The sequence below is a fragment of the Grampus griseus genome, assembly GCF_964374135.1.
Source record: "Grampus griseus genome assembly, chromosome: 7".
Lineage (NCBI taxonomy): Eukaryota > Metazoa > Chordata > Mammalia > Artiodactyla > Delphinidae > Grampus > Grampus griseus.
The window spans coordinates 81,368,447-81,395,013 of NC_139001.1; the positions used below are offsets into that span (position 1 = coordinate 81,368,447).

At 35.1% G+C, this 26,567-nt stretch overlaps 1 protein-coding gene across 3 annotated transcripts in view; it reads right to left on the reverse strand.

Annotated features, from left to right (window-relative positions):
• Nucleotides 1–26,567, reverse strand: part of MBD5 (methyl-CpG binding domain protein 5) — a 143,641-nt gene that overhangs the window by 24,675 nt on the left and 92,399 nt on the right. For 2 of the 3 annotated variants that reach the window (XM_082658881.1, XM_082658879.1), the window contains exons 4-8: nt 25,784–25,886; nt 24,539–24,719; nt 18,022–20,157; nt 4,779–5,804; nt 2,948–3,156 (exon numbers count right to left, since the gene is read on the reverse strand). In XM_082658881.1, coding sequence (XP_082515007.1) covers nt 2,948–3,156; nt 4,779–5,804; nt 18,022–20,157; nt 24,539–24,719; nt 25,784–25,886 — 3,655 coding nt within the window. The remainder of the gene's footprint in view (nt 1–2,947; nt 3,157–4,778; nt 5,805–18,021; nt 20,158–24,538; nt 24,720–25,783; nt 25,887–26,567) is intronic. The other variant, XM_082658880.1, reaches the window with a different exon arrangement.

Genomic DNA, 26,567 nt, shown 5'->3' on the forward strand with positions numbered 1-26,567 from the left:
TGTCACCAGCACAGCTCAAATTAAAAAGGAAAGCAGATTTAAAAATGATTTCTAACTCACTGATATTTCTACTGATCTAAGTGAAATATAAGATAAAACAAAACAAAATACATATACCTCTTTCTTAACAATAAACTATTTCTGATATGACACTAAATTTTTGAAGTCTTTAAATAGGGTAGTAATGCCTACTCTTGAACCTTACCAGGCCACTGCCTGAGGGACACCCCCATGCTGCCAACAGTGACAATGGCTTGCTACAGAGGTGATGCTTAATTGGGAAGTGGTGAAGGGAGGGAATGCCCGCCAGGGAAGAATATCAATACTCAGGACAGGAATGATGAGTGCAATTTGAAAAAGTCCACAGGTTATTCTAATTTCACCAACCTCAGCTAAGAATTGCTGCTATAGACCCTTGATACTTTGGATTTTTCCCCCACAGTGATCACTCCCTTCCTGTCTTTATATCCTTTCCTATTAAACCAGAACCTGGGATCTATCAGCACACAACTACACTCATGCCATTCTCCCCTTGTCTACACCTATCAGATAAAATCCCAATCTTGGATCAATTTAACTCCCTACCTTATATATCTATATGTACAGTGAGGATGCTGAGTATCTATCCACAGGAACTTATGGCTTCCAACCACAGCTGGGGGCTTACGTTCCCATCAATCCTATGATTCTCTGGTTAGGTATCACTCCCTCTCACAACTATTCAGGTATTTATCCACTTCCTCAAGCCAGCTGCTGTACCATATCCCACAGTATTTTTAGGAAATGACCTTACTTAGAGATAATGAAGTTCACAGGTTAAGAATTCTCATAATTCTTATACTCTGCTATTCCCTGCCTTCCGGCAGCACACACTTCTCTGCAGTATATGTGTCCCTGATCCTGTCCTGCTTCCCAGTGTAAGAGGAGCCCCTTCTACTCTCTGAGAGTCGTCCTCCATTCATGTTGTGGATCCCAAGCCTCTCCTCAGGGATCTTGCCTTATCTGTTACCCCTTTTCTTCTTTATGTTCAATCTCTTCCACTTTTTTTGGTCTCTTTCCTTTAGCATTCACCTATGTGCGTGGCTTCCATATTTTACAAGTTTGCATTCAACCTACACCCGCCTTGGGGCACTACCTTGTTTCTCGTATGTTCTTCATAGTTAAGTTTTTGAAAGTTTTTGAAAGAGTAATCCATACTCTTTCTTTTCTCATCCTTACATTCATTGCAGTCTGGTTCCTGCTCCCACAACTCCACCAAAACTGCATTCCACCAAGTCACTGGGGATGCTCTTACTGCTAAATCTAATGGAGTCCCTTCAGGCTTTATCTACCTATTTACTCAGTGACACGTCCTCTTTCCTTCTAAATTCTTTTATTATATAAGACATATATGAACATTTTCTCATTGTCAGAAAAGAGAAAAGCTTTCATCACTTCCCCACCCAAATCTGTACTTCTGCATGCCACTCTGATGCCATTTCTTTCTCAGAAGTAATCAATGTTCTAGTGCATCCTTGCAGACTTGTTTTTAATACCTTAAGGTGTGTAGGTGTATATCTAGTCTCCCTTCTTTCTTCCATTCCTTCCTTTCTTCCTGCCTTCTTTCTTTCTTTCACATAAATGGTATTGTATTTTAGTATTGTTCTATAATACTACAGTATTGGAGCTCTGTAATCTTGTGGATCTTCTATATCAGATTATATAAATCTACCTAATCTTGTAAACTACTAGATAGATGGATATAGCATAACATATTTTACTATTTCCCTCCTGATGGTTGCTTAAGTGGTTTCTAATTTTTGACGCCATAAATCAAGTTGTAATGAACATTCTAGACTGTGCCCTTTTGTTCACATTTGAAGATTTCTCTAAAATAGATACATAAAAGTTGAACTTCTGGGTCAAAGGAGGTGTGTGTATATATGTATATGTATACATATTTTATATGTATATAAATATATGTATATATGTACATATTTTATATATACATATTTTATATATATAAATATATATATTTTATATATATATATTTTTTTACCCTCCAAAAGGACTATATCAGCATACAATCAGACAAACATATATCTGAAAGAATCCATTTTCCCACGCCTCTGTCAGCAAGGGATATCATCAATCTGATGAACATAGTAATGTTGTAATTTATATAACTGATTATCTTTTCATGTTTATTACTAATTATTATTTAATTTTCTCTGAATTGTCTGTTCATTTCTATTGCTCATTTTTCAAATCAATTATCTTTTTTCTTCCTAATTTGTAGGGGCTTTAAAAATATTATGAATGGGAATTATTTGCTATTATTATGCAAGTATTTTCTGCCAGGTTGCCACCTGTCTTGAACTTTGTTTAGAATACCTTTGGTCATACAGATTTTAAAGTTTTATGTATTCAATTCTGTTACCTCTTTTCTTTTTGACTTCTTGGTTTTGTGTCTTGCTGAAAGAGGCTTCTCTACCCCAAGATTATTTTAAAATCTTCTATATTTTTTTCATGTATTTATTTAGTGTTACTCTTTCCATCCAGCTCCTTAATCTACCATGAATTTATTCAGTTTGTAGAACTAAAAGAAGACCATGTGGCTGAAGCCGGGCAGGGAGTGGTGAGAGCTGGGGCTGGAGAGTGAGGCAGGGTAAGCATGTTAAGGATATGGATTTTAATCATGGGAGCGATGGGAAACCACAAAAGGGTTTAACAGGGTAACATGATCAGTTTTTACTAACAGCTCCAAAAGGACCAGTGATATGCTTCAGACAAAATAAAATGCTTCACACAAAAAACTGGAATGTTTAACAATATTCATTATTGAGAAATAATAGTAAGTAAAGGTGAAAAGGTACATAACTACCTTCTTTCGTCTCTTCCCCCCCAATTAAGTAAAACAAATAGTAAATATTGTTTTCTACTAAAGTAACCCAGGGAAGGAGAGTACCTGAAAGTTCTGAAACAGACAAGCCATGGGGTTATTGTTAGCTGGGCAAGGAATTGTGGACTGTCCTTGAAAAGCCTGGAGATTCTGGTACCCCTGAAGAATCTGCTGCTGTTGCTGAGTTGGAGGAAACATCTGATTGTTGTTTAACAGCGACTGTAGATGAGTCAGTTGATGGTTATTCAAAGTACTGTTTATTGAGGACATGTCACCTATAGTTTGAAAAACATAAAATATAAGTCAATGTGATTCTTTGGAGGTCCTATGCCTATCTTTGTTGAGGATTCCTAAAACAAAAACTAAAAACTAGACTTACATGGTAATTCTTTTTTCTTTTTCTCCTCAAAGTCTTACTAAGTGGTAAGGAAAGAGTAGTTTTATTATTTAATTTCATCTTTCACAATTAGTGTTTTGATTTTGTATCACGGAGAGACAAGTTAAGTCTTTGGTCTATCTACTAGCCAATCCTTATATATTGATTTTCATTGTTATAGAATTCCTTGAAACCATTTTTGTTAGAGCAACTACAATTAAAAGTTAAAATTAGTCCTAACTGCTTTAGCAAGCATAAGTATTTGACAAGATAGTTAAAACAAGTGGGTCTGATCAGGCCTGTTTACAAAATTTAGTTCTCAAGCCACAGTCATCAATAAATACCATCAAATAAAATCAGATTTGGTCTAGAAATATGTATTTTGTTTTGTTTTAATGTGTATTTTTTATACAAAATATGTATTTTGTATTTTGGTTACTTAAAACTAAAATTGTAAAGAAAGCTAATAATACAAAAGGATTCATTGTCACAGTCATTAAAAATAAATATTATATAATCAGATAGGATTAGTTAATAACTACATTTATATTCAAAATTCAAAATTAACTTGTTTTGAAATTACACTGAAATTATTTTGAGGATAACGTCACAGAAATTGCCCTATAGCTTGAAATCTGTAAATCTGTAATGCTTTGTAGGTTACTTAACTACATTGATTTGACCGCCAAATAGAACTAATTAAACTTTTTTGTAAAGGTGTCCATGAAATCTGGAAACATATTTTTTTAAGATACTGAAGATACCCTTGACAATATCATGTATATTTGCCTATGTTTCCAGACTTTATGGACATCATCTCTATACTTTATATTACAATTACTCACATCAAACAGCTGAACATACTTGACATTATTTTCTAAATTTTTTGAGATAAGACAATCTACATAAAGGATTTTGTTTTTAAGCCACAAAGTTCTAAAGAATAATACTGCTTGAGAAAACCTAGCAGTAGCTATTGGGGCCTTCTGTTTCCTTGAACTTGGGCAAACTTTAACTCTGAATGTTATTATGCCTTGCTTCTTATTTTGCTGGATAAGCATTTAGTTTTGTTTATTTAGGGATCACATGGAAAAACACTTCCTCAAACCGTTTTCATCCACAGTGCAGCTGCTCATACTAACCCTGTGATGCCACACCAACTAAAATTCAAATAAATGTTATTTTTAAGGTGCACCTGTGCTTTAAGTATTTGAAAAATAAGACTCTACTTGGCTTAAGAGAATGATGGGTAGGTTAGGTTTAGGTGGCATCAGAATTAGAAGAGAAAGCAGATTAAAATGATATTTAGTATTGCTAGAATAGGGGGAAAAGGAAGAAGTCATTTTCATGTTTGTATAACTATGGTTGTGTGTGGGTGTTATTATATTTAGTTCCTTAAGCAAGCTGTGACATAACAAAAACATTTTTAAAAAGTGTGACAAAATGGAGTTTTTTTAAAAAGGAGAAAATGAATTAGAAAAACGTTTCTTTTGTAAAAATTTGTGAAAAAATTTAACTTACCAAGCAGACCTGTCCCCAGTAGAGGGTTAAGTAGCTGTGGCACCACAGAGTTACTGTTCAGTTTAGCTGGACCAGGTGTATTCCCAGCATTATTAGATATATTCAGCAATGTTTCTGCCATTGACACCACTGCTGTCCCACCAAGTGTTGAGACAGTCAGTGCTGCCACTGCTGATGATGTAGTGGTTGTGGTAGTGGTTGCCTGGGAAGAAGTTGCTATGGAAACCTCTGGATGATTAGCGGTGTTGGCCGATGCCGAGTTCAGGACACCTCCCAACAGCTGGGGATTCAAGGCCATTAATCCTGAGGCCCCAGTGACAGCTGGGAGGAACAGGGGGTTAAAAGTAGTGTCACTGCCTGCAAAGCTTGGTAAAGGGTTCCCCAGGGGGCTGGTTAAAAGGGTCTCAGCTCGGCTGTTCTCTGACTGATTGCTTGGCAAATGGTCTGGTGGGGCTGTCATCTGTGTTAATGAGGGTAAAGGGGTATTTTGCTGTTGCAAAAGATCTGAGATGGTCAGATTGAAAGATGGCAGGGGAAGCATGGCAGCTGCGTGGGCTTGGTTCTGAAGCAGGGCTGCTAAGAGTTGAAAGTGAACAGGCTGCAATACCTGCCCATCCATGTCACTGGAGAGAAAAGCTAAAGCAGCGTTTACATTCGGGTTGAGAAAACCTAAAGGGTGGAGGTTGATCTCAGACTTGCCTTCTCCTGCTGAAGGCTGGAGGATATTTAATAGATTCTGGTTTAGGAGATGCTGTTGATTCACTGGCAAAGAGATAGGTAGAGAACTGAGGAGGCTGGGGTTCAAGGGGTGTGGAAGATGGTTGTTTGAAGTGCTGTTGGATGGAAAATGAAGTGCGTGCTCCTGGCCAACAAAAGGAAAATCACTCCCAATGGGCAGCTGACTCTGCAGTGGGTTTCCAGCTGCGGTGGTGACTATGACGCCGTCTTGAAGGACAGATGTTGTCTTTGTGATGGCAGGGTGGTTGGTGCCAGCTATGGCTATGGAGGATGATGGTCCTGAACCGCCTAAAATAAAGGGAAAAAAACCCACTTATTAATTATGGATGTTAAGGAAGACAACTCTATAAAAATACATCAAGATACATTTCAAATAATATGTTACATGTCCTCTGTAGATTCTAGCCAGACAAACTGTAATTAGAGATGATTTGACATGTTAATGAAACTAGTTTGACTTCATACTTCTTGACTTACTTTGAACATGAATATATTGAAGAAGCTTAGTACTTTAAGCAATACCTGTTTCTAACTATCAAATATTTTGTTTTTCACAACCAGACAAGGTGAAAATGGAGGAAGTTGTGCTGTAGTCCATTCAATTGGGTAGATAAAAGTAACAATGCTTCATTTTTCAAAATATATTTTTACATTTAAAAAAAAGTTTTTGTTCTATATTTATAATACCAGTACTTTCTTTTAGTGGAAAAAACCCCCCCACATAGAATATGCATGAGAATACAAAACAGAAAATAAAAAGTACCTATGTAGATAACTATTAATATTTTAGTGTATAGTTTTCTGGGCTTTTCCCACCTATATATATATACATATGCAGAAATATATATACACGTTACAAATATTTTTTAACAAGAATGGAATCATATTGTTTTGCAGCTTTTTTTCATTTATCAATATATTGTGAATATCCTTTCATGTTAACTATAGATCCATTTTACTAGTATCATGTATGGATATACATAATTGATTCAATCCATTGTTGTGGATATTTCGATTGTTTACAATCTTTTACTATTTCAAGCAACGCTATGCTAAACATTCTTATTAACTCATCTTTGCCAATATGCTCAATTATTTTCTAAGGGAAAATGCTTAAAAGTGGAATTCCAGGGACAAAACGTTTACATATTTTTAAAGCTCTGGATAGACATTGTCAGACTGCCTCCAGTGAAGCTGATCAATATATATTCAATTTATATTTCTATAAACAATGTAGGCAGCGCTCATTTTTCTCACCAACACTGTGTTTTATCATTATTTTTAAATCTTTGTCATTCTAATAGCATAAAGATACTTTATACTCATGATTCCTTAAATCAGACCAGTCTTCACCCAAATAGCATTCTTTTTTTTTTTTTCCAAATAGCATTCTTAACCTTGAAAGTCTTATGTATGCTAAAGATGTATATATTAAAGTATACTAAAGTAATGTATATTAAATTCAGGGAACTTAATAATAAAATTTCAGTTGTGTATTATAATTGTTTTAGTTGTTATCAATCCAAGCTACACAAAATAATTACCTAGAGAACTTAAAAACAAACAAACCAATGTCTGGACCCTATCCAAGACCAGCTGAAAACTCATCTCTTGGGGTACACCTGGGCAGTAGTATTCTTTGAAATCACCCCTGGTGATCCAGATGCACAAGGGGTGGGGTGGGGAGGGTGAGAATCACATTCTGTTGAAGGAACCTACAATCATTTTTTTGAAAAATGTCTTACCCTAAAGAAATGCATTGTTTCATTTAATACATGCATTTGGCAAATATTATAAGCACATACACTTAATTTATTAAAATATTAAACATGTATATGTTATTATGAACAATACCAGTGTTACTGAAAATCTAAAATAATTCAAACACTTTACTGCTGTGCTACATGTCATCATAACAAACTTTATATTTGACCACGTTACCATTGAGGCCTTGTTCAAATACACAGAAATGATTCCATAGTTGTAATAGTAGTACAGATATAACTATATATTATTCTTGTTTCCTCCTAACAGACTACCACAATAATTTTTCCTTTCTGACATAAAAACTCCGTACTAATATTTTAAACCATGTAGCATATGGATTGATCATATTTATTGATCCAATAAAGTTCGGCATTTATATTTTGATTTTTTCATCATTATATATAACACACAAATGGACATCTTCCTGCATATGAAACCTTCCTACCTTTGAATTTTTCCTAAGGAAACTCATTGGCATGATTGTTGTGAGACTCAAAAATAGGTAAGTGAAAGGCTTGCAATGTGTAAAAGTATACAAATAAAAGGAGTTACCATTGTCATCATTATTATTGACATTAGTAGCTGCAGTTAGTTGTGATGACATGGTAATAGTAGTAAGTATAAATCAGCATATCCAACATATATATCTCTATAGCACGACTTTGCAATTTTTCCTAGCTGTTGTGGTCTTTTTTTTTTTTTTAAGCTCTGTTTCATTTAAAGGAGACAAAATGCCGAAGTAGGCATATGGTATACAATTTTTTAAATATTAATTCAGATTTGTAATAAAACAATCAACACCTTAAACATTTCATTGCTTCTTAAATCTTTCTGCTATTTCCGTTAAATAGGTATGTGCCTTATTTGCGTTTGGAATCCATCTTTTTAAACAAGCTAATAAAAACTCTTATTTACTAGTAATCATTATCTATGGCTTTTTCCCCTATCTGTTAAATAATAACGGCATATTTAAATGTACAGATCACCCATTCCTTTAATCACAGTCAGAGTACATTTTCAAAATACTCTAGTGTGTATATGACAAGGCTTTGTAGATGAAGGATTTCTGTAGAGGTTATTATTCTTTTATCTTTATTTTGTAAGAGAGAAACATCCACATTGAGGATTCATGAAAGTAGTCATTTGGGGACATTATTCTAAAAATTCTCCATCTAAATATTCTTGAGGAATGACAATAAAGAAAATATAGCTACTTTGGGTATATTTTTGCATTACAAACAAGAAGCAGGTGAATACCACAAGCTTCTTAAGGCTAATATGCGGATCAGGCATATTTTTTATTTTCTCTAATTTTCAACACACCAATTCAACAATCAAGTACACTCTACTGAACAAAAGGGTAGAAATGGTGATACAAACAAATAAACAACAACAATACAACACGCTGCCCTTTCTTTAAGGAACTCAGAGTTTAGGCAATGTGATGAACACACAGATCTCTCTGTCTCTCTCAAATATACATTTTTTGAGAGCTTATTACAAACCAGGAAATTTTAAAGCTCTTTTCACGTATCTAGTATAACTACAAGGCAATATGCCAGGAACAATAGCAGGTATATAACAAGGGGACAATTGTAAAACTGAAGGTGTCAGGAAAAACTAAGCAAGCGGTAACATTTGATCTGGGATTTGAGAGTGGAAAAGGAGATAGAAAAGGCTTCTAAGTAGAAGCAAAGTAATTTTTTAAAAAGGCAAGGAGATAATAAAATGTATGGAGGGTAATAGAGTCCTATGTATCCTCAGAACAAAGAAATATGACTGAAAATATTGTATGGTGCTTTCCTACACACCCAAGCCCTCCCACCCATGGTTAAACCTGCTGCCTTAGATAAGCAGTGAAGAAATTTAAAATCATCTTTCTAAACCATTAAAGGCAAGGATCACTTCTTATTTCCCTCCGTATTTCCAAGACCTAAGAGTCTCTGGCACGTGGTTAGCATTCAAAAAGTGTTGGTTGAATCAATCTATTAAGATCGTAAAACTTGCATTCAACTTCTAGGAATCAGATCACTTGATGCTGTGTGTGTGTGTGTGGCAAGTGTGTATGTGGAGGAGAGAATACCACCCATTTGTGGAGAAAAGTGAAAACTGACTCTGTAGGGTATGATTGGTCCAATGCCAGGAGATAAGGGATGCTGGAAAGGAGATGGCTGAAAGATGTTAAGTTACTTTAGAAGACTCCCAAGTGTGCTGGGGAGTTAAAATAATCTTATGGAGGAAGACGTCCATCCCAAAGTACTCTGAATTCTTAAAGTCAACTCATTAATGCTTGGGGTCATTGAAAGAAGATCCTGAATTTTTATAGCAGGAGGGAAACTGGAAATTGCTTATTTCTGAAGCACTTAATCTTGAACAGGCATTCTCTGGTGAACTTACTTCATAGTTCTGCATAAAAACCTGTGGTCTGTTGAAGCATGTGGGGAAAAAGTTTTCTTAAAGCTGAGTTTTCTTTTGGCAGCTAAGATGTTTTGAGCTTAATCTAATGAGGGAGAGAGTTTTTTTAAAAGAGTTTTTAAAATAGCAAACTATTCACTAAACATTTAGCAGTTAAATAACTAAAAGGCAGCTGGGAGCCTCGAACAAGTTAGTAAGCTGGAGAAGTCCTTTAATTAGAAAAAATTATTATTTCACACCAGCCAGCAGCACCATGAACTGGCATAACTTCTTTTTCTCATTGTTTCTGTTACTTTTAAAGAAGTAGGAAATAGGACTGGAAAGCCATCCAAATAAACTTTCCTGGTGTGAGATCACATGCCTAGACACCCAATCAGACACTGAGATAGTCCAGTACAATTAGGAAACAACAGTGGTAGCTTTTTCCAGTGGGGTAGATTTCCAGATATAAACAGTATTCTTTGCACACACATATAATTTATGATGTGTGTGTGTGTGTCTGTATATGTGTGTGTATACAGAAATAGCATCAGTAATTTTTTTAAGGATTTTTTAAAGGATGTTTTCCTATTACTAACAATTTCATTCTTGAGGTGTTTTATTTGCCTCATTTTTTAAACACTGCTTTTCAAAACAAAGGTAATGTCTACTTCTTTAGAGTTATTTCTCTTCTTTGTCACCAATATTCTTTGAGAAGAGTCATTGTTCATATCATGCTAAACTCTCTCATGGTTAGTCCTTAAGTATTAATAATATTGTTGTACATGTCTTTGTATGTGTACAAGAGAGGGCATAAAGCTCGTTTTAAAGTGTCATTTTACCAGTTTGATCTATAGCTTCAATTTTGAATAAATACTACTTAATGCTAGAAAACTTTTTCTTAATTGATATGCCCAAATACTGGTTTTTATCCATAAATTCAAGAACCTAAGAAATACATCATATGGAACATACTCCTTCACTATTTGACCTTTATCATTTGCTTTGGCCAGTGTACTTTAATTGCAAACAGGGTCAATGATAATCCTTAATAAAAACGAATGCTTCTAGAAACAAGAGAAAATATCATGCCCTAGTGAGTCTAATAAATATAATTCACTTTTCAATCCCATGGAAATAGTAAAATTTTCTCTTCTATATTTAAAGGATTTAAAAAATTGAAAGATAACTTTTATGAGGTCTAGATCTTCCAACAAGATATTATTTTCCCAAGCCTTAGTAATGATAAGGTAATATGTATTTACAAAAATATACCAAACTCTATCTTTGTGTTTTGGATCCTGATGTAAATTCCTAGCATTCCTTTACCAGAAGTAGGCAGGAAGCCCTAGGGACTAGTGTCTATTTGTTCTCCATAAGGAAGGGAGGGAGGGACCCAAAACCAACACAACTTAGGAGAAAAGGAAGAGGGGAAAGGAATCAGTGGCAGTATCTGAGGAAATAGTCTCCACCCTCAACAGGGCCAACCTCTTAGGGAAGAGGAAAGAACAGTGGAAGGACTGTAGCTTGAATCTTGGAATATGAGGTCTGAGTGATTATGACCGTGTTGAGGAGGCGAGGCCAGTCTTCGGGTGGTAATGGGGTCAGACAAAAAAAAGGGTGTTTTACTACTGATCACTTCTGCTTCCTTTATTAATACATAGAATTACTCTGAAAACTGTTGAAATGAAAAAAATTGCTTGAGATTTTTCACTGTTTCTCAAGTAACAAAGATTTTTGGTTTTTTTTTTACAAATGCTTTTTATCATATTTTTCTTAATATTTATTGTAAAGAAGCAAATGCTGAGAGAAGAGGTTAAGTCTCTTGCTTGGTAGGATTTCTGTTCTCTCAAAATGCTAGAATAACAGTTAAAATGCTCCATCCATCAATATACCAACTGGAAGTTTATCTCATTTTGTTTAATGAGCAGAGCAAGTAGAGATTCTAGATTATGAATAGTTAACTTTGTATCCTTCCATTGTGACTATTTTATTTTCAGTGTTAAACAGTGCAGAGCACATACTAGGTATTCAATAAATATTTGCTGAGTTAATTACCTCATGAATATTCTAAGACAGTGCTTAGACCTATTTAAGACTGTAAAATCGATTTAGTATGCCCCCAAACCAGTATATTTTGATAAATGAAATAGAAAAGAAAAAAAAAAGAGTACATTGCATAACTGGGATATTATTTTGTGGAAACTGTGTCTGTTAACTTATACATGTGAGTGCTGGGTCATGTTCTGCTGGTGAGTGATGAAATCATTTCAGTAGATCATGACTGTCATAAAAAAAAGAAATAGAATAAGACAGGATAAGATAGAATGGGATCTAAAATGTCAGAGTGCATCACACAGAGTGTTTTTTTCAGGAAACTTTTGTTGTACATTCAAAACATATCTCTAGTTAAATGGAATGCAAGTTAATTTCTTGCCGTGGTTAAAAGTAAAAATAAGTTTGAAAAACACTGCTTTAGGATCAGGCCTCTCAGTTGCTCAACTCCGTGGGGGATGGTCTACGGAGTTGTGTTCCAGGAAGCATGTTTATCAGACTCTAAAGTGAGAGGTATCCCTGTGGAGTCGTGCAGCACAGGAGCTCCGCTCTGGGGCATTTGTGATAAATACTACTCTTTCTTATACCCGTACCCATGGGTCTTGGATAGATATTTAGAATTTCCCTGGACTAGCTCCTACCCCAGGAGTATCTCAGCAACTCCTTCAGATTTCTGTTTGTCTAGTTCCATTCCTAATCTGTAAAAAGGTGAGTTGTTACTTTGACTTTGCAAGAAGTATAATTCTTAGAAAATAATTTTTACTCTATTCTTTGCTTTGTTAGCATTAATGTTGTTTGATATAAGTTCCTCGAAGGTAGGAAGTTTATGATTTGATTTATTTAGTACTCCATGCACATGGAAATGAAATTTATTTTGATGACACTAGGAAAATGTTTAAGAATTATTTTTAATGAGTCAAGTCTTTGTAGAGTTGACATTACTGCCTAGAATTTAGGTACTTTTAGAAGCTGCTTCAATGTTCTTAGACCACTTGATTTTAGTAAATAATAGCTTAGGCATCCCCTTGAGAACTGAAGGATTTCTAGTGATTTTAGAAGTGAGCTTAGTGTGTTGCAATAGAATAAAATTCCCCCAATTTGCACACTGGGACAATTTATTTCTTGAAAGGTACAAAATAGATCATTGAATCAGTAAACATATCACACCACTCTGAGTTGTTATCACCTTTGATTACATAGACTCAGTGTCTAAATTTGAACATATTTTAACTCCTCTTTTTGTACACAAGGAAACATTAAACCTGGAATATGTAAACAAAGCAAGTGGTGTAACCCTGATATTAGGAAACCTTCTTAAACAGCAAGACACTGCCTGTTGTAAAAATAACTTACAGCAAAGAAGAAATGGCTCATTTTGCAAAAATTTAACTAAAAGAATAGACATAGATTTTTATCACATAATGAAGATTTTAATATAGTTTTGGTATTTGGTTAAAAAACAAGAGCAGAGGGCAAGTTTCAACCTAGAAGCCTATGCATCAATCAGGTGAGGCGTAAAATCTAGGCATTTAAAAACTTGGGTGGAAATACTTTCAATAGCAATTATTATTAATTCAGTCACAACCTTAAAGGAGTCTCTGCCTTTTTTCATTCTACATAAGTCTATAAAAGACTAGAGGCTTATTTCCACACAAACGTCCCATATCCTGAGACAGCTAACATAGAACAATCCATCCTGGAGTATTTTTATCCCAAAATCTTTTTGCAACTATAACCTCAAATGAAGGAAATGACAATTTCCCTTTATTTTCTTTACTGGCATGCTCTGAGAATAAATACATAAATAGAACAAAAAACCAAGCTTGCACTTTGCAATATTTTATCCAAAGCATTCTTTTGTGATCTCTAATTTTCTTATACCTACCATATTAGTGGCTGCACTGAGTTTCAATCAAATGTATTTTGTGCTGAAAAAAACCACTTTCTTTTCCAGAGTTAAAAAAAAAAAAAAATATATATATATATAAATATTCATGAGCAAATATTTATTCATAGGTTTATTTATATTCTTGTTAGTCAATGTATATCTTTAAGAGTTAAGGCAAATAAATGATTGAATTGTTTTCTCTTTTGGTACAAACTCATACTCTGCCCTTTCACAGGACTACATTTTCATGTGTTTTAGAAGAGTTGATTAAATGTTTTTTATTAGAAAACAAAGTGAGAATATAAAAGGCATTTTAAAGTGAAAAAGTTATATTTAATGACTTTATCATATTGGAGGGAGGTAAGGTTCAGTTATTAAGTTGGTTAGCAGAATAATCTAAATCTTTTTGCTTCTTTGAAAATTGTGAAAACCCACAGGGCCATGGAAGGATGGGTTGTCATGTGGACACTGACAGGGCTGGGTCCTCGGCAGAGGCCCAGGTTACTGGCATGTGTGTTTTTGTTCTATGGTAAACAGGCGGGCAGCAGTCAGAGGCCCAAAGAGGCATGGACTTGATGAAATTTGTCAGTCAGGGGTACTGGATTTTGAATTCCTCCCTAAACCAGAACACCACAGGACACGTGCTGGAACCACTTAAGTGTTGACACTTATCTCACTTCATAAACTGAAAGTTGCTTTAAATGTACACGAGTGACGGATTTCAGAACATACCTGCATTCAGCAGTTTGAGTGTTTGGATTGAGAATCAGGAACTGATTGGGGTTTGGTTGCCAGATCCACCAGAGCTTTGCTTTACAACTTGAGGAATGTCACCAAGTATCCTACTGGTCATTTTCTAAATCTGTTACATGGAAATATTAAACTTCACTTGTAATTTCATATCCAAAAAGCTAATAGAAACCTGTAAACTTTACAATGCAAAGTGTTTAGAGAGCTTTAGTGGAAAGGCAATTTCAAAACACCAAATAGAATTAATAAAACCTTGTATATTCTTAAGTTTTAGAAATGTTTTCTAAGCATTTCATACCTTTAATCTGATTTTTTTTTTTTTTACTACTTTGCCTCTGATTCTCATATATGAGTTTTAATACATTTAAAATATGGACTGGTATTCACATATAGGCCTAAAAAATGAATATTTGGGCTGTTTATGATAGAAAAACTTTCTTGAAAAGAAGTTTTTGAAAACAAATAGCCAATCGAATTAAACGTTTTCAGAGTGATTTCTGATCTTAAATAAGGTCTTAATGTAACATTTTTGAGCTGCTGCTTAGCAGACTGGGGAAAAAAGGCACTGGATTGAGCAGGAGGTCACTTGAGTTCTGTTCATGCTCCATTACCACAAGGAAGAGTTGGGCCATGTTACCTGTGGGTCTCTTTCACCCTCACTGTGCTATCACACCTGGAATGGCAGGGCTAGCGTCTGCAGAGTTGCCTCCTTCAAAGGCCTATTGACACATCACCCACTAGGAAACCCATTTTTATTTGAGTGAGGTGATACAAATTCATTCAAATAAAGGTTACCAAATATGATTCACAAATGAGGGGTAGTTCTTTTGATACTGTGGACATTTCATCTGCATTGGCACAAACATCCTAATTATTGTACACTAGGATATTAGAATCCAAATAGAGAAGGCAAAATTACTGACTTTTGTCTAAAAGTGCATCAAAAGTTTACAAACGTAGTTCCTAACATGCATTGGTATGCTTTGATTCACTATCTGTTGGGTATTTTTAAAGATTTGAAAGTGAAAACAGTATTTTTCACAACTAGATGTTTCAAATGAAGAACTTATGCAGCTGGGAAGAAAATGGATTTTAGAAACAGATGAACCTGAGTTCAAATCCTGATTCAATTATGTATGACCTTGGACAGTTATTCAAGTTCTCTGAGGCCCAATGTACTCATCTGTAAAATGAGGACAAGAATACCTTATACTTTGGAAAACTGCACAAATTAGAAATAATACAGGCAAATCACCTGGCACATCATAGGTACTCAATGACAGCTAAAAGCAACATTTTAAGAATAAAATGTGGTTTTCTTCTAATGCCTTACTAGTATGCTAGGAATACTCAGCAAAACTTAAAGGGATAGTTGTAACTGTCATCAGCTGTCTCACTCTGAAAGCCCAGCTTTGGTGTTTATTTGATGGATGAATAAATGTCAGTGAAAATAAACATTCAGGCTAAGCAGTTATAATAACAGTACATTCAGTTGACACAGTTCACTGTGTATCTAAAAGAAACATGATATTAGAGACCTCTTTAATATTCAGCTCATCAAAAGAATTATATTAATTAGTAAATCTACCCATTTTTATTACCAGCTGCACATCAGAGCTATGTACATTAAGCAGTATTTAATTTTATTAGGTTACTACTTTAAAAAGTTCTTATTGACCTAGATTTTTATCAGGGATATGCTTTCTGTTAGCTTACCCATGATTGGTCACATCCATATCATTACTAGACATTTATTCTCATCCCTTTTAGCTATTTATATGCTAACACTTTACTTATATTAGTAAATTTTCAACATGTGTGTTTTGACACTCCCAGCACTGGCAATCCAGATCTGATGTTTTACAGAGATGCACGGAACAAGAAAATACATGTCTAAGACTATATAAAATAAGTCAAAACTTGACAATCAGAAGAAACAAGAATATAAATAAATGTTGGTCTTTTCCATTATAGATAAATTAAAATACATCATTAATAAAATACGTACACTTTGCAATATGAACTTAGACCTGAAACAAAGTAAGTTGAGGTAAGGGGTATCAAAATTGAAAGATATAACACAATGAGACTAACAATGCCTCATCTAAATGATTGAAGGTATGCTTAATAAATATAGTGTATTTTTAAATAGTTACTGATTTTATGTAACCTTAATCTGATAAATGCACAAGATTAAATTTTCATTTGTTTGGGATTATCTAAAAAGGAATATGAGTCATTGAAAAGCTGGAAGCCCCTTCAGAATAAGAATCCTGTTAAACACGTAAAAAATAGTTTCATGAGATTCCTTAGACTAAGAATATCAAGAAGGCACTAATCATTTCAATCATCATCTTCACCTTATATTCTTTTTAACAGAAGAGGTCAATGAACAGTTCTTCATTAAATACTGACATCGAAACATAACACATAACACAAGTTGTGGAGAATGGCAGGTAAAAGTACTGACACCAGGAAGGAAAACACCTGATTTTACTATCAGCAACGAAGACATGTAGGTCATAATGCCTTTCCAGCATGGTGGTATAACACAGTCTATATATATCTACACAATAGATTATTAAAAGCCTCAGTAGTTTTCCCACTTCCAGTAGCAATCTGGTTTTAAAAGCCCACTGTTTTCATAGCTGAATCATATTGTCTCTATATTCATCTTTTATTTCCTCCCTGTCATTTCCCACCAATCTCTCAAATCGTCATTGTTGGGTTTTGGGTATTCTTTCTATTATTCTTATGGTCAAATTTTCTGATGTCTCAATGAATTTATCTCTATAGTGCTTCTTTACGTTTTTTTGTAACAATTTCTGAGGACTCTACTGAAATAAAATATAGTTCTTTCTAATGTGTCTACTTTTAAATAAATTTGTCTCCTTCATTAATAGCGGATAAAGAGATACCATAATGTCAATGGTAAAAACAATGGTTTAGTTCTCCAAGAAAACTGTAAAATAATTTCAAGATCAAAAATTCTGGAAATCAGGTTTTCAAGCCTTTTTTATTAGAAAACTTCAATTATTACCTTTTTAAAAAAGGGAGTAGCCAATATCCATTTATGAATTTTTTCAAACAAATAATAATAAAGGATAGCAAACTAGGATAAGAAAACACATTAGAAGACAGCTTTCTACTTCATACAACTTCTAGTTACCTTTTCCTATCCATTCACCTATTTCTGGTCAGCAGCAAGAACAAAAAATCCATGTATTTCTGCCTTTTTTGGGGGGTTTTCCAAATGAGCTTCATTTACCTGAATACAAACAAGAGCTAGGGGAAACAGCTTTTATATTGGCATAGACCAAGTACATGTCTCATGAACCAGGAGATCCTGCCTTCTATGGCTTCTTTTGTAGTTTCGAGTCCAATGGTTATAGAACCAACTGAAAGTCGAACAAAATTCAAAATGACACAGGTTGACACATAACGGAAACACATGGAATCCTCTTGGCTGTTATTTTTTCTGAGACAAATCCCTAGCATTCTGTAAATAAAATTATAAATACTAAAGAAATGATGAGAATTTCACAATGGGGAAAGGATCATTTCTTATCATAATAAATATTTTGGTATAAATTTTAAAAAAACGTATAAAAGTTTAGTACCTTTGGGTACTTTTTTCTAATAAAACCATACCTGCTTCAGAACTTGTTTGATTATAGCTGCTAACAATGCTGTTTGGTATCACTGGAGTGGAGGACGTTGAAATTCTTGACTGAGGTGGATTGGGATGTAATGAATTTCCTAAGGCCATGCCCGACTGACTGAGCATCCCACAGTTCCCGCTAGCCTGAATCTGATTTATTAAACCTGCAAGATGGTGGTTTGGGACTGGACTGTTACTGTGAACAAAGTTAGTGTTTGCATTGTGGCAGTGCACGGCTTCCCCTCTTAAAGGTACGTCCTGTGTCAGTGGATTCTGAAGACCACTGGAGTTCACACTGGGGTCTGTAAAATGCAGCTGGTTAGCAGAGCAAGGCAAAGCAGTATTTGAGCGCCCACAACCCGGGCTACTATTGCTACTCAAGTGAGAGCTTTGACAACTCATAGACTGTAGTAACTGAGACATTGAACTGATGGGAAACGACCCCTGACCCTGCTTCCTTAGCAAGTCGGGTCCAGGTTTAGGAACTGCAGAACTATCCATTTGAGACTGTCTGAGCAAACTCAACACTGTGGTAGGTGGCTGTTTTCTTTTCCGCAGTGAGTCCTTTTGCTGAGACATCAGCTTATCTCTTAGTGCTGCTCGACCACTTTGCCCTTCACCTGTTGGGAGAAGCATGTTGGCAGCAGGAGGGAACATGGTGTTTAAAGTGCTATGTCCTTCAGTGTTGCCACTGCCAGCAACAGCTCCAGAATTGCTACTGCTGCTACTGTTGTTACCAGCAAGTTTGTTTTGATTTGCTAGCTGTGCTTTGGCTGCTGCTGAGAGTAAACTACTTGCTGGAAAGGAGGCAGCATTGTGCTGGTTCAAGATCTGATTTAAAGGCATTCCCAGCAAACCAGGCTGACTCTTTACAGAACCGCTTCCGGCAGATGCAGTAGGAAAAGCTGCACTGCTTGGGGTATTTAGTACATTACTCATTCCAGCAATTAATGGGTTAGGGATATCCTTGTACTGATGATGTCCATCGGACTTGGTAGAAGGGCTTGATGGCATTGATGGCCTTGGGGACCCTATTGTTGACCTTGGTGACCTGGGTGGAACCTTAATACCACTACAAGTGGCCTGGGGTCCTAGAGGTGGCATCATGAAATTTCCGTGATCTGATGATGTGGAAGATGAGCGTGATCTTTGGGGCGATGCCTCAATCCTTCCAATTCCAGTCCCCATCATGTGCACTGGGGATGTCACTGGAGAAGGGGACAGGGAGGTTGAAGCTGAATGCTGAACTCTTTGTACATGACTCCCATGATTCATGTGGCCAGGTTTTACGGTTGGCAAAGGGAGATTACTTGGCAAAGGAACAACAGCAGGAGGCATGCTTACATTCATCACAGGTACCTGAGAGTGGACATTTGAATGGAAACTAGTTGGATTAATGATAACAGGGTTCTGATTCACTGGTTTACTAGGAATAGGGTCAAGAATGCCAAGTGGATCTTTCTCAGATGTTAATGGCTTTTTCTGAAGAGCACAAGAAGGTGGAGGAGGGGGAGGTGGGCCTTGGGGTAGTTTGTGATGGAACATTGCTCGTGGTATTTCCATATTAGTTGAAAAATTACACATTGGTTTTTTCATTACTGGACTCTTTGTAGTCAAGGTTGGGGAAAGAGGTATATTAGTCCTTCCAGCCATTGCACAGGATGACTGTCCAGGAGAACCGTGTAGCATTACTGAAGGGGGAGAAAGAGGAGTCCTATTCAGGTGAATAGGACTAGAATTGGGAGCTCCGTGAAAACCAGGATTATTTCTTGTGAAAACATCAGGGCTTCCAAGTGGGTCAGTCCTTGGAGAGATTGAGCCATCTCCATATATCTGGGAACCTGACGACGCTGGGCTGGGCAGGCCTCCATGGCTGCCACGGAATGGAGATTTCTGTCCGTGTTCACTGCTGCCCAATCTCTGCCGGGGGTAGACAGGGTGGAGTTCTTGTTGCTGGCTTCCAGGCAGTTCTTGTACATATAGCCTTCCCATGGCATTTGATGATCCAATCATTAATTTGAAAGGATTCTTACATTCAGGCATTACAGAATTTGTAATTCCTTCGTGAGACTTATTTCTTACAGATCTTGGAGTTGCTGCCCGTGAAGGTACTACTGGAGTTGCATCTGATGTGAAAGAGAAAAAAAAAATAAAATCTGTTAGTAGTCTCAATTCTTTTGTGTTAGGATGGAGGGAGGGAAGGAAATGGGGAAGGGAGGGCATCTGAAAAAAGAAATCTGCAAACAGAAGCTGTGATTCTTTGCAATTAAAAAAAAAGTTCTGTACTCTACAATAAATTTTGATTGTAAGAGATGCACACTGTTCTCTCTTAGTTGACCAAAGGTTCTCAGTAACTGCTCATTATGCTTGTTTCCCTCATGTCTGTTGAGAAAGGATGGGGAACTGAATCTGTACATACTGACATTAGCCATTCTAATAGTATTTATAATATGCAAAATCAAGAATGACAGCCCAGATGGAAATGATGATGATTTTTTATTTTTTGGATTTGAATTTTTTAAGAACACAGTTACAATAGAAAATTGTAATCTGTGTGGCATAATATTTTCTTGAGTGATTTAAATGAATTACCATTTTCACCAGAAAATTTGTTGCCCTATAAAGGTTTGTATAACCTTACTAAAACCTCCTCGGGACAGCTACGAAAACTCTTCCTCATCCCAATATTTTCACTGTGAGAGTAACAGAGTCTTAATTTTTGTGAATTAAGTAAATAAGATTCTGAATCTTTTACAAAGGGAGTGATAACAACAGTAAATACAGTGAAGTTAAACAATCATGCTAAACTTCATATCAAGTTTGCAATACTTTAACACTTCAATTTCTTTCCCATTAATTAGTCATTGTTGTAAAACCAGCCTCAGTCAACCAAATTAGGTAAAAGATTGCAATTCTTTTATTAGGATAGAAATCTTACGCAAAATTTAGTCAGAGTGCAAAAATCTTCAGTACTGGGCTCCAATTGAGTATTCTCTTTTTACAGACTGCATTGCTCCCTAGCTGGCTTTTTGGAATCCCTTCAGTTCTTTCAGAGATCAGACAGAATACAGGCAACAAAAGCAACCTGGTTCATCATACAGAATTTTCATTTGATGTCAGAATTCTAGGTTTAAGTTTTTTTAGCCCCAAAGGAAGTTTAACTATTTTATAAGGTTGTGACTTCTAAAACAGGGATGGCAAATAAAATTAGTTTCATATACCAATTCCCATCAACTGGTGGTGGCTGCTTAGAGAGCTATGCTGAAAAGGGTGCTGAGCTCTAGCTGGACTCCATGAGAAAATGCCAATGAGTCTATTAGAGGCACAGGAGGTAAGAGTGGTACTATTCATACTATACATTGGCCACCCCAATTCTTAGACTTACAGCATATCAGCAAGTATACTCAGATTCATTTGCAATCAGAGGTATATTTACTTAAATGGATAATTACACATTTAAGATAAATAAACTTCTCCTACCTGCTGAGTAGTATACAGGTCAAATCATAACATAACAATTTCTAAGTCAGTGGTTCTCAACCCGGGATAAACAGAAGTCTTGGTAGTGTACAATCAAGAAGTAAGAGAATGTAGTGAACGTATATTTTTCTTGGGAAATGTGGGCTTTCTGTTTCTGGCATGGTAGAGATGCTTTGATAGAGCATTTCTGTATATAATACAGTACATGAAAAGTTGAGAACCAATCATAAAAGAAAATCACAGCAGATAAACTCAACTGAATTCATTTTCTTGTTAAAGAAAGATTTTTACAGTTTGTAATCAAGGAAATAACATATGAAAAATATTTGGGGCACTGAGCTTGGCATATAGTGAGAACATAGTCGTCTGTATTAACATCACTAACATTATTACGGGACTGACTGTGTCCTCTTTAGTAATAAAACCACCAAGTTGTGTCTTTTCTTGTTCATTTATATAGCTGTCTACAATTCAATGATTAAAAATATAGACATTGGCATTTTTACATTCAACAGAATTTAGAAAGTAGCTGTCGTTTAGAAAGGATTTCTTCCATAGTGGGGAAAAATAGGTACCATCTTTAAAATAAAAGGAATACTAAACAGATAACAAACAGAAGTCATGCTGCTCTTATGTTGCAGTCAGGAACTAAAGTATTACAAGAGTTGGCAAATGTAAATGCTAGGTACTCATCAAGTGCTTTTGTGTATATTAAATAGACCTTTCGAAAGAGGTGTTGTATGTTTATGCATGTAAAATAAAGAGAGGTGAAAACTACTACATGAGTCTTCTTAATCTTTATTTAAATCCCAACCTTTTAATATAATTTAAAATTAGAAAATTGAAATAAATGCTATGTCTGAAATTGGTAAAAGAGTAGAAATTAATCCAATAAAGTATATCATTTTAAAAGGAGATGGAGATATACCTCTTATACCTATACTAGTTAAATATTTACCTTTAATTTCAATAATGAAACTTGTATGTATAGAGTAGGACAAAGGACCTAGACCAAGATTCTGCTCCAATCATTAAAAAGGAAACAAGGCAGACTCTGTAGACAGAGCTGAAATGGTTTGATATGATGTGAAGTGAGAATGGCAGCAGATATGAGCATGTGCAAACACATGTGCAAGGTAAGATGCAAAAATGAAAACATACTTACATCAAGGTGGCAGGCTAATGATAAATTTTAAATAATTTATTACTGTTAAATGTCTTTAAGTTGTTGCAATATCTTTTAATTTAAAAAACATAGCTCATTAAAGAAAAAGAAAAATTCACTAAAATATATTTTTTTCTTACATACCTTAGTGGAGCAAATTTTTCTGATCATTCCTGTTAAAGTTTAAAGGTTAGAGGGTTATTGGAGAGGAGCTCTCTGCTAATAACTGCCAAGTTTGTCTTTCCCTACCCTCTTCACATGAGTTCTAAGTGTGACTCTTTAATGACCTGTTTGGTGTCACAACTGCTTCTCTTTGTATCTAAAACTATCAATAATTTGGCCTCAATTTACCTATGCAGGTTTAATTTTCCACTCAAGTCACATTAGTTTCCATATCATTTCTTAATTATGCTATACTTATTCTAGACAAGAATTTTCTTATTTCCCTTATGTCTCTAAATCCTACCATTTTCCAGGGCTGGTTCAAATCTGAGTTCTACCATAAAGCTTTCTCTGATCACTACAAGTTATATTCCTCATCCTTATTTTTCAGAACTCTGCAGAACAATGCTACTTATCTTTCATAAACAAATGCTTTGGTGTTCAGCTGTATTTTATCCAGAATTACTATTCAAGTGTTAATGGTAATATTTTGGAGAGTTCATATTCTAGCCCTTACAAAAAGAAGTTCCTCAGCCTCAAAGTATAATTCCACAAATTACATATAAATCATAAAGGGAAAATGTACCTCAATCATGGACATAACTTTAACCAAGAAATCAAACTTAATGTCATCAATACGGGATAAACTGCCATCATGTGCTTCCTAATGAGGATATAACATCACCTATGCAGTATTCCTATCAAACTATGTTTAACCTGAATATAAATATGAGGAAGCAATCAGGCAAATCCAAATTGAGGAACATCTATAAAACTGGCCTAGACTCTTCAAAAGTATCAACGTCATGAAAGATTTAAAAAGACTGGGGAATTGATGTAGATTAAAGAAAAGTAACGTCTCTTTGCAGTTGCACAATCTTTGCATCCTGGATTTTAAAAAAGATTGGATTGAAAAAACTGTAAGAATATTATTAGGACAACTGGAGAAATCTGAATATAGACTGCATATTAGATAATACTATCATAACAGTTTTAAATTTCCTGAATGTGATAATTAGACCGTGGTTTATATAAGAGAACATCCATGTGTGTTGAAATACTTAGAGGTGAATTGTCACAATATCTGCAACTCCTGAAACAAAACGTTAACTGGTAAATCTAGGGTACTCGAACTGTTCATGTAATTTTTCTGCAGCTTTGAAATTTTTAAAAATTCGTGTGTGCATACAAGCGTGTGTGCATGTATGTGTTGGATGGAGGTATAAAAAATTCTCGGCAAGGTGATTTGTTAGTAGGTGTTCAATATGTAGCTATTAAATGACTAAAAGAATAACACTGCCAGTTCTTGATAACATTGCTAGTTGCATTTAAGGACTTGATACTACACATTCCAATAAAGCCCTAGGAAAACGGCTACATTTGTTTCCTAAAAACCAATGGCACTTTCTCTTTTGTTAGCTCAGCTCTACGTACCATAGCATTTGTATGTGCTAATCAGTGTTTATTTTCCTCATTTAACTAAATGATTTGGATAGGAAACTTTGGGTGACAACTTCATGGGAATTTTTCAGAACTAATTTGCTATTTGCAATAAAATGATAAAACATACATAATTTTAAATGCATTGTGCATGTTTGAAAAGTGGACTCAGAAAATGCTTGGCAAAGTGATTTCTAGTGACTCCTCCAGGAGAGGAGTGGGGGAGGAAAAATCCCTAAAACCTTCACCATATTACATACTTGTTCCTCCTCCGGGACTGGGGAGCACCAGAGAAGGATGTGGGGCTTCCATGCTTTTATGAAGTGTGGCCACTGCAATGATTTTTCTTTTATGTATGCATAGCTTTGTGACATCTTCATCTGCTTTAACATCTTCTGCAGTTCTCTGTTTCACAGCAGCTCCAGGATCAAAATTAAACACCTGGAAAAAGCACAGCCTTTGTTTAAAATATGTCCGTAAAAATATTAAGTAAAAAGATCCCCTTGTTAAAAAAAAGTTTTGCATAGATTAACCCATAAATCTGAATACAACTTTCTCAAGTTTTTAAATTTAAGAAAAGCAACTTTATATATAATGGAATAAATACTTCTGCTGAACTCATGGTTTTTAGTGGCAGGGTAAATAATAAGAATTATCCTAATTCTGAGATAGCCAAGATAAATATATGGAAAGGAATAGTATCTGATAATGTTCCCAATTTTAGATACTTCCTGATGTTATAACAGTACAAAAACAGATGAAGTACAGTTAAGAAACCCTAAAATCTGACATTGCTATATGCTAACTTTTTCTTTGGCTTTACTTTATTGCTATATTAATATGACCTTTTCACTGATTTAAAAAATCTACCAATCTATTTAAAAAAATATTTATTGTGTATATACTTATAAGCTGTTTCAAGTGCTTTTTTGTGAATGAGGTGACACAAATAAAAAAGAAAAACTTGTCTATTAATCGTTAGTTCTATGATTGGGACTATTATAGATACCCAGAAAACAATGACATGTTTCTATAGTAAATATTTTATCATTTAAAATGATTTTACTTTTTACCTTGCAAAGGAGTAAAACAGTTTCACTTTTGGCTATGAGGGTTCAGCTTTGTAATTTAAGAAATATTTGTGGCAGATCTATCAACACCAGTACTAAAAATAACATTGCAGACTGAGCAGGAGGGAAAAAAATACTGCACTATTAAATAGTGAGCATGGGTATAGCTCTAATAAAACGGTGCAAAAGGGGTTTTGATGAAATATTTAATATGAATATAGGTTTGTCACCTTTGAAAATGACTCTTGGACTTGAACTATTTTCCACAATCTTTAAGCATTCCAAAATGCATGCAAAAGATATATAATTTAAGACTTTAAAATGTATAAATGATTGGAGAAGTAATATAAAAATGAAATGCCAAATGAGAAAAGCAAATATATGAAACACCTAAAAAATGAAAAATTGCTGATACATCTATTGCGAAATGGTTACCTTGGGAAGAATAAGAGGACATTCCAAGCCACACTTGCATGTTCCGTCAGTAAGCAGGTATGTTTTAACCTGCTCCAAGCAAGATAACAAAGACCCACTGGGACTGTGAAAATAGTTTAAAAAAACATCAGGAAATAATTCTGACTGCACATATTATATGAAAAACGGCATAATTTATAGTCTTACTGTCCTTCACAGGGTTTTTTCCTATGAAATATTGTCCTACTAAGGAAAAGCATTTTCTTTGTCAGTATTATGTTAGCTACTAAATTATAGCCTTTAACACTATCACTCTTTCTTCTGACCAAAATATTTCTCAGAAAAATACAGATCTTCATAGAAAAATAAATAAAAGTATTTTGACAACCAAGAGTGGACTAAGGATGGGAAAAATGTATTCTTAAGAAAGAGCAGGTAAGAAAGGAACAAGAAAACTACATGAAAGTAATCATTATCATTTTAAACTAGAAGATCTACTTCTAAAGCTGTTTGAGGAAAAACTGAAATTTAGGAACACGTTGGAGGTCAAACCAGAAAGTCACTAAGTTTACAAAAATTCGAGCTAACAAGTTCTTCCCTTTAATCTTGGAGTCTAGAACCAAGCTGCCCCTGTGTAAAAACAGGCTTCTCTTTTTCCTCCCTCATTCATGTGTTTCTTTGAAGATAGATCAATGTGGCCCAGCTCAAATTCTACTGAAGATCCAAGCTGTACTTATAAGGATGGGGAACTCTTGAGGAGACAGGGTTTTAGGTGGCAGAAAGGTTCCTTGCAGGCCTTGCGGCT